This window comes from Chrysemys picta, chromosome 1, assembly GCF_011386835.1.
Source record: "Chrysemys picta bellii isolate R12L10 chromosome 1, ASM1138683v2, whole genome shotgun sequence".
Lineage (NCBI taxonomy): Eukaryota > Metazoa > Chordata > Testudines > Emydidae > Chrysemys > Chrysemys picta.
The window spans coordinates 349,817,378-349,829,951 of NC_088791.1; the positions used below are offsets into that span (position 1 = coordinate 349,817,378).

General features: G+C 46.4%; 2 protein-coding genes across 2 annotated transcripts; both read left to right on the plus strand.

Moving 5' to 3' along the window:
* Positions 1-201: 201 nt before the first annotated feature.
* LOC101936587 (olfactory receptor 51G2-like) lies at positions 202-1,137 on the plus strand. The gene has a single exon (XM_005311412.3). It carries the CDS (start codon positions 202-204, stop codon positions 1,135-1,137), a length of 936 nt encoding a protein of 311 aa, XP_005311469.3.
* A 10,273-nt stretch (positions 1,138-11,410) lies between these two features.
* LOC112060650 (olfactory receptor 51G2-like) lies at positions 11,411-12,346 on the plus strand. The gene has a single exon (XM_024112035.2). The coding sequence runs from the start codon at positions 11,411-11,413 to the stop codon at positions 12,344-12,346; it is 936 nt and encodes a 311-aa protein (XP_023967803.2).
* Positions 12,347-12,574: the final 228 nt, after the last annotated feature.

The window sequence follows — 12,574 nt, forward strand, 5'->3', positions numbered from 1 at the left end:
TGCTGGTCTGATCCAGTCTGGCAATGCCTATCTTCCTTTTGGTAGTATACATCCAAAACAATGTTTTTGCTGATTTTCCTTGAGGTCCTAGGAATCTTTCACTGAGAGAAGAAAGTTGCCTCGCTAAATGTCATCTAGTCTCCTGTTCCTTTTCTTTTCAGGAAGGAAAGTTCATAAGTCCCCGGATCTGCCCAGTACATTATGTCAGCTGTCAATGACACCAAATTCAACTCTGCAGTGTTCCTTCTCACTGGGATACCTGGGCTGGAAGACGTCCATCTCTGGATCTCTATCCCCTTCTGCTTAATGTATGTTATTTCAATAGCAGGAAATTCAGTCATTCTGTTCATTATAAAAACAGATCCAAGCCTCCATGAGCCCATGTACATTTTCCTTTCCATGTTGGCTGTCACAGACCTTGGCATATCGATAACCACCATACCCACGATACTGGGCATATACCTGTTTAACTCTGGGAGAATCAGTCTCGATGCCTGTTTTGCCCAGCTCTTCTTCATCCATGCACTTTCAAAAATTGAATCCTCCATTCTCTTGTTGATGGCCTTTGACCGCTTCATCGCCATCTGTAACCCACTGAGATATACCTCCATCTTAACTCCACCGAGAATAGCCAAGATGGGACTGGTGGCTGTTCTAAGATCGGTGGCCGTAATACTCCCACTCCCCATTCTCCTGAAACGGTTTCGATACTGTCGAGACAATGTCCTCTCCCATTCCTACTGCCTGCACCAGGATGTCATGAAGGCAGCTTGTTCAGACATTTCAGTGAACAGCATCTATGGCTTGTTTCTTAAAGTCGTCACCGTTGGATTGGACTCGTTCCTCATCTTCCTCTCTTATGTGATGATCGTCAAAACAGTGCTGAGCGTTGCGTCCCGCACAGAGTGCCTGAGGGCCCTGAACACCTGCGTCTCCCACCTCTGCGCTGTTGTGCTCTTCTACATATCAGACATCGGCCTGTCTTTAATACACAGATTCGGAAATAGCTCTACTCACTTGCTTCAGATAATCCTTGGCTACGTCTACCTGCTGGTTCCGCCCCTGATGAACCCAATCGTGTACAGTGTGAAAAGCAAACACCTTCGTGAGAGGATAATCAGGGCTTTTGTCAAGTGAAGGGTCAGTTCATCACCTGGCTCTAGCACTGGTGACATGGGAAAGGAAAGACACGAGCGATGGCCATGACCATGTATTCCATCCTGGATCCCCTTCCCCTGAGGCACTTTCCTCTGCCCCATCTCTTCCCTGAAGACCACACCTCTACTATTCCCCTTTACCTGAGACTCTGCCCCCTTTCCAGGCTGGGAGCCAGAACCAGGCCTTGGTAAGAGCTGCCCAGGGAACCAGAGCCACAGTGAGGCGTTCCACAAGTCAGGGAATGTGGAGACTCTGGGGCTCCCCACAGCAACCTGTGCTCCCAGGGCAGCTCTTACCTTGCCCTGACTCTGGCCTGGCTGGGAGGCGGAGACTCATGAAAGTGGAGGAGCAAGAGGCAGGGCTTAGTGAGAAGGTATGGGGCAGGGGACAGGGCTTCAGGGGAAAAAGGGGAGTAGGGTCTGAACCAATGCTGACCGCAGCAATCAGGACAGTGGGGGTGATCCTGAGTAAAGGCGGAGGCTGGGGCTGGAGGGTAGGAGACCTTGTGTTTTGAGAAGACTGAATTAATGTGACCCCACAAAGGGTGCTCTTGTTTTAAGTATCCCAGGCTGAGAGTAAGTCATTGCAAAGACTTTAGAGGGAAGGGCAGGGTGCCTGCAGGGCCACCTCAGACCCTAAGGGGGCACGCTGGCAGCAGACAGTGCAGTAGGACTGCTAACCGTCCTCGTCCGCTGCTTCCACTGCAACTCTGCATTCCTGCTCTACTGCTTGGGGGATCCGTTCATGAAGCCTGGACACTAGTAAGGAGCAATTCAACTGTAGGCTAAGCAAGTGCAGAATGGTGGTAGAATGTGTTTTTGGATGTTTAAAAGCATGCTGGCGCTGTTGGTCAGACCTCAGTGCAACCAGCATTCCCGTTGTTATTGCTGCTTGCAGTGTGCTCCATAATATCTGTGAGAGTAAGGGGAAGATGTTTATGGTGCAGTGGGAGGTTGAGGCAAATCACCTGGCATCCGATTTTGAGCAGTCAGACACTAGGTTGATTAGAAGAGCACAGCAAGGCACGCTGTGCATCAGAAAAAAGAAGAACAGGAGTACTTGTGGCACCTTAGAGACTAACAAATTTATTAGAGCATAAGCTTTCGTGGACTACAGCCCACTTCTTCGGATGCATCAGAGAGGGTTTGAAAACCAGTTTCATGGTTGGCCAGGCTTCGGTGTGACAGTTGTGTGTGTTTCTTCTTGATGCCAACCTGCCCCCTTTGTTGATTTTAATTCCCTGTAAGACAACCACCCTCCCCCCTTTGAAATAAAGTAACTATTGTTTTGAAACCATGCGTTCTTTCTTTATTAATTAAAAAAAATGAGTTAACGGACAAAGTAGCCCAGGTGGGGTGGGGGAGGAGGGAAGACAAGGCCACATTGCATATTGTAGCCACACTAAAAATCAAACTGTTTGAATGACAGCCTTCTGTTGCTTGGGCCATCCTCTGGAGTGGAGTGGCTGGGTGCCCGGAGCCTCCCCCCGCACATGCTTGGGCATCTAGGTGAGGAGGCTATGGAACATGGGGAGGAGGGTAGGTGGTTATACAGCGGATGCAGTGGGGGGTCTGTGCTCTTGTTGGCTTTCCTGCAGCTCCAACAGATGCTTCATCATGTCTGTTTGCTTCCCCAACAGAGGCGTCATGTCCGTTTGCTCCCCCATTAGCCTCAGCATCGCGTCCTGCCTCCACTCTTCGCGCTCACTTAATTCTTTCCTGGCCTCTGCCACTGAAGGCCTCCATGCATTAAGCTGTGCCCTATCAGTGCAGGAGGACTGCATAAGCTTGGAAAACATGTCATTGTGAGTGCATTTTTTGCACCTTCTAATCTGCGATAACCTCAGGGACGGAGATGATAGGGGGAGCGTAGAAACATTCTATGGTCTACGATTCTGGGGGGACTGCATGGTCACCTGTGCCGCTGAGTGCTGCTGAGTTCGCCACGCTGACCAAACAGGAAATGAAATTCTAAAGATCCCAGGGCTTTTCCTGTGTACTTGGCTCATGCATCAGAGTTCAAAGTCCAGAGCGATCGCAATGGAGCACTCTGAGATAGCTCCCGGACGCCAATACCATCAATTTGCATCCACTCTTCCCCAAATTTGACCCAGCAAGGTCAATTTTAGCGCTACTCTCCTCGTCGGGGAGGAGTACAGAAGCGGATATTAAGAAGTCGACGGAACAGGGTTGGTTGTGTGGACACAACCATTTTTAAATTGACCTAATGCAGCTAATTTCGACCTAATCCAATAGTGTAGACCAGGCCAGAGGCCCTAAGATCAGGGATATGTCAGGGTTCCACAGAGCAACACATCTGACATTTGTCTAAAAAAGGCCTTTTACCACAGCCTCCTGTGACAGACGGCTTTTGGGAAGCCCTGTGACTCCAGCACCTTGGTGTCTGGGGCAGATGTGGGGGTGACAGTGAGGGTTAAGTAGTGGTCTCAGCTTTCAGTTTTCTTAAAAAAGTGTATTTAAAATGTGAGTTGCAGAAAAGCTAGAAAAGTTAAAGTAGGTGACCCCAAAGGGTCAGAAACAAAAGGCAAATGAAAAAGAAACTCTCATAAGTATATTTTAAAATCTCATTCTGTTTAACCAATCTCATGATTTTCTGGGGATGTGACTCATCATTTTTTAATTGGGTTCGGTGATACTGTGCAAGTCGTTCAAAAGGTATGAAGGGCAACTAGGAAAAGTCATAAAAATTAAGAACAATTTTTTAACAGTACATCAGAAGCAGGAAGCCTGCCAAACAAGGAGTGGAGCCACTGGATGACTGAAGTGCTAAAGGAGCACTCAAAGAAGATGTGGCTGTTGCATAGAGGGTAAATGAATTCTTTGCATTGCTGTTCACTGCAGAGGATGTGAGGGAGATTCCCACACCTGAGCACCCTCTTTTTAGGAGACAATTTGAGTCCCACATCAAGGTGTCAGTAGAGGAGGTTGTGATGCTACACCCCTATTCATGAGAGTGGTATGATTATGACATGATTATGACATAATAATGATGTATCTGGTACAAGATATGTCTTGTGGTGTGTCACTGGAAAAGTTAGGATTTGCTGAATATTATTATCCCATTTGTGTGCATGTATTATTTTTGTGCCTGAAGTGATCAGTATGGACTATATATCTGTATTTCAAATGTACTTACTCTGGGTAACACCCACAACTAGCCTTTCAGGTACAACAAGGAAAAAGCAAGACACTGGACGGTAGAAACGCTTAGACTTCCTGTGAGCATTTCAGCCACCCTATGAGTAATGGCTGCTATGAATTCACGGTGCATGCAAGGACATGGGACCAGACCTCATGAAACTGAACTCCAATTTGGTATCTGTATTTTTACACAAACTGGGCTGGGAATTTAGCTTGAAACCAAGGGTTCTCGCCACGTGGAAAAACTAAATAAGGTGTGGAGTGGCATCAACTCTTTGCCTCGATCCCCACAGCAGAGAACTCCCAGAAACACCTGAGGATCAAAGATTGAACTGGGGGAAGTGCTGGTCTCGGGCTAAAAGGATTTCTAGCCTCTGTATGAAAACATGGTGGACTGCTAGTATGATCAGTCAGGATGACAAACATCTAATTCATATCCTGTCTCTCGTATGTTAGGCTCAGTTTGCAGGTCAGTTTACTTGCTAGGTAATCGCTTTGATGTATTTGCTATCACTTGTATTCGCGTAAAATCTTTCTTTGGTTAATAAACTTATTTTCTTTTTTATCATAACCAGTGTGTTTTGCGTGAACCCTGATGTGCACAGCTACAACACTCACACCATAGCAACTCTTCTATATTGAACATAGTCCATCAATACATTCAGCGCAGTCAAAAACACCCCAACTTAACAAGATAGATAGAGAATGTACATCTACACTTCCATATACTCACAGCATCCCTTGTAGAACAACCTGAAGTGTTAGCCGTTATCTTCCTACGGCAGAAAGGGATCTAGGGGTTATAGTGGACCACAAGCTAAATATGAGTCAACAGTGTGATGCTGTTGCAAAAAAAGCAAACATGATTCTGGGATGCATTAACAGGTGTGTTGTGAGCAAGACACGAGAAGTCATTCTTCCGCTCTACTCTGCTCTGGTTAGGCCTCAGCTGGAGTATTGTGTCCAGTTCTGGGCGCCGCATTTTAAAAAAGATGTGGAGAAATTGGAAAGGGTCCAAAGAAGAGCAACAAGAATGATTAAAGGTCTTGAGAACATGACCTATGAAGGAAGGCTGAAAGAACTGGGTTTGTTTAGTTTGGAGAAGAGAAGACTGAGAGGGGACATGATAGCAGTTTACAGGTATCTAAAAGGGTGTCATGAGGAGGAGGGAGAGAACTTGTTCACCTTAGCCTCTAAGGATAGAACCAGAAACAATGGGTTTAAACTGCAGCAAGGGAGGTCTAGGTTGGACATTAGGAAAAAGTTCCTAACTGTCAGGGTGGTTAAACACTGGAATAAATTGCCTAGGGAGGTTGTGGAATCTCCGTCTCTGGAGATATTTAAGAGTAGGTTAGATAAATGTCTATCAGGGATGGTCTAGACAGTATTTGGTCCTGCCATGCGGGCAGGGGACTGGACTCGATGACCTCTCGAGGTCCCTTCCAGTCCTATAATCTATGATTCTATGATTCTATGATTCCTCATCACCATCACCTTCCCCATCACCACCAGTTGCCATCACTCTGACACCTGCCAAGGACTACATCTCCCTACTGCCCCTAGGTTGGGATGACACTTTTATAATTTGTTACGCTGATGCCATTATATTTGATACATATTCAGCAGGGGATTCCCCCCCCCCCCCCTTGCTTGCTTGTATTTCCTCCCCTTACTAAGGTTGGAGTGGCTTTTTCCTCTAGGTTTGTATATCAGTGATTTCAAATTATTATTATATACGTCAATTTGTTATTCTTGGCCCTTTTGTGGTTAGGTATCACATTTGTTATTTCTGTCTTAACCGGTTATTTGGTTTTTTTTCCAGGTTGTGGTGTACCAGTTAAGTTTTAAAGGGTATGAACTTAGGAAACCTGATTTAACATCATATGTGGACCTTATGCTAAAGCTCATCACAGTCTATCTAGGTGAAAGGTCCCGAAAATATGTGAGCCAACTTTGCCTTAGCTCAACATACAGGACGTGGCCTATAAGTCCCTTGCGTTACAGCCAAACTACTTTAATATAAACTTATTATAACCTATTATAATAAAATAAATAACCAAACCATAAGGCAATAAAAAATCCACAAGAAAAGATATATAGGCAAGCAAGCAGTTTAGCCCTATAGGCCACATTTGTGAAGGCCAAAAGAGTAACTGGTCCAAAAGAGAATCAGATAAGTTCATGGAGAATAGGTCCATCAATAGCTATTAGCCAAGACGGTGAGTGACGCAGCCCCATGCTCTGGGTCTCTAAACCTCTGACAGCCAGAACTGGGAACAGACACAGGGGATGGATCACTCTTCTGTTTGTTCCCTCTGAAGTATCTTCACAGGCCACTCTCAGAAGAAAGGCCACTGGCTTAGATGGGCCATTGGTCTGACCTCATAAGGCCGTTCTTACGTTCTTAACTTCTTCTGCTGATCAATGTGCTGCTGCATCACAGAGCTGGCATAGCCACCCTAGCAGATGTCCAGGGGATGCTCAATGTGGGAAGCTGATGCAGGGCGAGTGCTGCCACTTAGGGGTGCGGGCCTCTAGCACGAGGGACAGAGGCTCATGGTTTCCGCTAGAGCTGGGTAGGAAAACAGAAGTTTTTTTCCCCTATGAAAAATTTTGACCCAGCCCCAAATGTTTCTTTTTATCCATTTTTGGGGTGAGTTTTCATAGAAATGGATCATTGTTCTCTGAAAGCTCAGCTGCCGTGATGCTGCCCAGCTGCAGCTGCCAGGATCCCCAAGAGAAACTGGAGCCTTTTCATCTGCATCGTCCTCACAGTGTAAATGAAGGTTGCCCTAACGGCGTCTATGGCTGCACTCTGGGTATGGAAAGGTTGAAACTTCCCGACCAGTCTATGGCTGGGGTATTGTGCCCATCAGCTACTCTAACCAGCCTTCCCATCTCTGTGCAGCCCCCTCCACCCTGAACAAGGCCCCTTCAGCAGATCCTACAGGCAGTGGCTACTGTGACAGGCCCTGGTAGCACATCACTGATGAACCTGTGCTAGCAGGGAGCTGGAGAGGGTTCTAGAGCAGTTGTGGAGGCCCAGAGATTGTGTGTGGGGGGCCTAGCTACCAATGGATCACTGAGTTCTGTGCCTAACTTTGGGGACCCTGGATCCTGGGTCCCATTTTTATTCCTCATGGAGAAGAGAAGGGACATCCCCCTCCCCCGTAACGATCCCAGGAAATTGTATGGAATCCCCCTTCCCTGGTCTGCACCCTGGGTTTGTAATGCAGGAAAGGGGGCTGCTGGGGAAAAATCTGCTCCTATATTATATTATTATTATTTTATTTTATATCAGCAAGATCACAACTGTGACAGCATCGTCATTACCACTCAGCTGCCCTTGAGGTAGCCCTGTGACTAATCGGAACCATATGGACAGTGATGACAAGCCCGGATTCCAGGAACAGAACCTGCAGCAGGGCTGGTGCTGCAGTCCAGTTGGGTAGCATCACCGTGCATCCTCTGTGATTCGGCCTCTTGCAGTTTGCCATTGGCCGTGACGGGGTTAAAGATGATGCACATGAAACGAAGCTGCTGAGATTCCCTGGTGACTAAGTGGCCCCCAAGGGAATGTGCAGACATGTTTCATAAAGACACTTGCCTCCCTATCTGAACAGATACCGTCTGCTTCCCATGCAACCTCTCCGATGACCATTGTCCTTTTGGCTGAAGACCTCTGGTGTCAGCGGCTCCCCTTCTAGCAGGAATTGGGTACGTTGGCAGGTTTCACTATCTTTAAAATGCAAAGTGAAGGGGAAAAGCTGCAAGCTGTTTCCATTTGCAGATGTTCTGTGCAGTGGCAGAGGACTCAGCTGGGCTGTGGGGGTGACTCAGTGACAGGGTTGGAGGGCAGGCAGTGCTATGTAGCTTGGGAACCTCTCCCCTGCATCTGCCCATGCTGCTCTGTGAGTTATTCAAGTTGCACAAAAATCTGATATTCAAAGTGAACTCGGAATGTTAAAACCCCGATGCCCTGAGTCAGGATTTCTCAAGGGGTCCCATTTCTAGAGGTGCCGTGTGCTCTGGGCCCGATCCTGACAGGGGCTGAGAGAGATGAGTTCCCACAGAATATCACTGACTAGTTCCCAATCTCCACAAGGTTTATTTTCTCAGGGAAATTTAAACAGCAAATTATTTTCATAGGTTTTACTCTCTGGCTTGATTGCCAATGCAGGAATTCAGAGCTGCCTTGCTCTGTGGTAACACCTCCAATTGGGCATATTTCCGTTTCCTGACTGGCTGTAGATACCCCTCAGAGTTCCAAGGCTACCAGCATCTCTGCCCCCTCTCTGGTCTTTGAGTGCCATATGTCAGGCCTCGTAGCCTTCCCTCTTATGGAGTGGAATCCCGTGATACTCCCACCCTCAGACTGGGCCCTGGTTCTACAGCGCACTGCAAGTCGACTGTGCTTGCCCAGCAGGTCCGAGTGAGTTTGGGAGTCTGTAACTATTGGTGAGATAAGTGACCAGCCAGCCTTCTAGAACCAAAACACTGTTTAATCTGAATATTAGGAATAAAGGGTAACATGGGAGAATAAGAGGGGTTTAAAACAACAGTCTGTAAATGTCTCTGACCACAAGCTCTCCTGCGCTGACGGGGACCCAGGCAGGCCGAGGGCCTTCAGACTTCCCCAGAGGTGTCTGTGCCTGTCAGTCTAAAGAGATTCTCATGACAGCTGCCCCACCTCTGGATACACTCCCAGAGATGACAAAACAAGCTGTGTAACGTGGCTGGAGCCTGGAAATAGGCTCTTCCCAGCTTGTAGCTCCGGTGTTGTCTCTCGACCCCCTGCAGTACTGACTGAGCGATGGCTTTTCTTGAGCTGTTTCTTCCCTTCTTGCTTGTTTTCCAGCCACCTGCTGTTAAACTAGGAAGATCCATACTGGTTTCACCCAATGTAGCCATAACATAAATATCCCAAATGTTAACCCTATATAGCTCTACAGCAAACATCCCCAGAACTGGGTTTAACACACACATTCATTATGGCAGCTCAGCTCCCTGTCTGTCACAATGCTGTTCCCAGATGCTACGTATTTTATGAACGCAGGACATAGACAGTCAAAGAGCGAGAGACAGAGAGCAATAGACTACTTTCATGAGGGAAATGAAGTTCCATTTCCATGAATACTCATGCATTTGACTTTGAAATCCACTTCCTGCAAACTCTCCTCGTGCTTGAATAACTGGTACTGGGGTTACTCTGTACTAGAGTGTGAGAGCTCAGGGAATGAATATTTTCCATACTGATCCCAATGCCTGTTACCACTCCAGATACAGGCCACAGACTGGGAGAACAGAACCTGAGGAGAACCAGTCAGCTATTAACCCGGGAAAGAGGAGCTACTAGACTTCTGTTTATTGACAAGTGACTGAATGTGGGCTGAGACCCTGCGATCTTTTCAGGTTCTGAAGAAATCCAGATGACAGACACTACATTTTAAGTCCCACTGTAACCTGAGAAATCATCTCTGAAAGTAGAGGAGAGGGGAAAGAACGGGTTGACATGTTTGTGCTAAACTACAGATGTGTAAATGTTATGCCAAAACTTTTCATTGTAATAAAACATTGCAAACCAAACTTTCATGAGGAGCAGTGGAAACTTTACTGCTTAAAGGCTTTTACTTTAGAAAGTATTTCAGAAGTTCTCCACATACTTTTTGCAATGGTTTGTGCTAATAACTCTTTGTGCAGCAAACAGCTGTATGATAGTATCCCCTGGTAACTGACCAGAAGCAGTTTCTGTTTCTAACACTTACATTCAGGGTCATGAACACAATTCCTCACAAATACCGCTGCAAGTCTGTCCAAAAACTTATGAGAGAACAGAACCGCTGGTCTTGGTTTCAGTATTGTTACAGAGCTGAGATGCAGGAAAGGGGAGTGCTATATTAGTTGTAAGTAATTTACGCCAATCACCTCTTACATGAGCATGGATGAAGTAATTTGCGCGCACAAGTGGATATTAGTGCAAATCTAGTTTTTGCATATTCACCCATTTGTGACGCCAGTCCCTTTCCCGCTCAGCTGAAGTAACTGTCTGTGTTAGCTTGTAACTTGCCAAGTATCTATAGACCATTGCATGGGGAGAGGAGGCAGGTCCAGTGAGGTAGATCGAATGCTCAGGATTCAGTTAACATTGGCCAGGCAAAGCACTTCAGATTCCATTGGAGGGATTCTTTGTGGTCATAGTGTATCATGAGGAGCATATGATAAGGGATAGTTATTAGAGCCCGGTTCTGACTGAATTTACACATGTAAATCTGGAGCAACCCCGCTGAAGTCACTATTATTGAATTAAGAACCTGGCACTAAGAATTTATCCCATGTGCTGGAAAGAGACAGTGGAATAATTTGAAGTCTCAGGAGTGGAGAAAATAAAAAGTATATCTATGAGGCAATGAAACACGTTTATAAATACCTTCAATGCAGGTCAGATAAATACAATGACCGTCTTCACCATGCACTTGGCATGATTTATGGACATCATGATACAATGGGCCAACGCAGAGGTAGACGTCGAGAAAGAGTGTTTGTATGAAGGTCAGAAATGTAAAATCACACAGTGCTCAAGTAGGCTGTGGAACTCCCAGCCACAAAATATCAATGGGGCCAACAGCTTCTCAGGATTCAGCAAGGGATTGGATGTTTAAATGGGTAATCAGGAAATCCAGTACAGTACTGAGAATTTTTTTAGAAAACATCTTGTAAGGGCTCTAAACCTTCCTAATTTACACAACAAAATATGTCTATCTAGTAGGTGTCAGGGGGAAACTTTCCTTAGGATAAGGGTATCTCTTAGTTCCCTATTGCAGGTCTTCTTCCTCCTTCCTTTGCAGCATCTCGTACTAGGCACTGGACACTGGGCTAGACAGACTACAGGTCTGATCTAGTCTGGCAGTGCCTATCTTCCTATTGGTGGTATAAATCCAAGACAATACATTTGCTGATTTTCCTTGAGGTCCTGGGAATCCCTAGATTTTCACTGAGAGAAGAAAGATGTCTCGCTCAATATCATCTAGTCTCCTGTTCTTTTTTCTTTCAGGAAGGAAAGTTCAAAAGTCCCTGGACCTGCCCAGTATATTATGTCAGCTGTCAATGACACCGACTTCAACTCTGCAGTGTTCCTTCTCACTGGGCTACCTGGGATGGAAGACGTCAATCTCTGGATCTCTATCACATTCTGCTTCATGTATCTCATTTCCATAGTAGGAAATTCAGTCATTCTGTTCATTATAAAAACAGATCCAAGCCTCCATGAGCCCATGTACATTTTCCTTTCCATGTTGGCCATCACAGACCTTGGCTTATCGATGTCTACCATGCCAACAATACTGGGCATATACTTGTTTAACTCTAGGGAAATCAGCCTCAATGCCTGTTTTGCCCAGACTTTTTTCATCCACTCGCTTTCCAAAATTGAATCCTCCGTCCTCTTGTTGATGGCCTTTGACCGCTTCATCGCAATCTGTAACCCACTGAGATATACCTCCATCTTAACTCCACAGAGGATAGCCAAGATGGGACTTGTGGCTGTGCTAAGACCAGTGGCCATGATACTCCCACTCCCCATACTCCTGAAACAGTTCAGATATTGTCGAGACAATATCCTCTCCCATTCCTACTGCATGGACCAGGACGTCATGAAGGCAGCTTGTTCAGATATCTCAGTGAACAACATCTATGGGTTGTTTCTTACATTCTTCATGGTGGGGTTAGACTCACTGCTCGTATTTCTCTCTTATGTGATGATCGTCAAAACAGTGCTGAGCATTGCATCCCGCACAGAGTGCCTGAGGGCCCTGAACACCTGCGTCTCCCACCTCTGCGCTGTCGTGCTCTTCTACATATCAGACATTGGCCTGGCTTTGATACACAGATTCGGAAATAGCTCTACTCACTTGCTTCAGATTATCCTTGGCTACGTCTACCTGCTGGTCCCGCCCCTGATGAACCCAATCGTGTACAGTGTGAAAAGCAAACACCTTCGTGAGAGGATAATCAGGGCTTTTGTCAAGTGAAGGGTCAGTTCATCACCTGGCTCTAGCACTGGTGACATGGGAAAGGAAAAACACGAGCAATGGCCATGACCACATATTCCGTCCTGGAACCTCTTCCCTGGAGGCCCTTTCCTCTGCCCCACCTCTTCCCTGAAGACGACACCTCTACTATTCTCCTTTACCCAAGACTCTGCCCCCTTTCCAGGCTGGAAGCCAGAGCCAGGCCTTGGTAAGAGCTGCCCAGGGAAT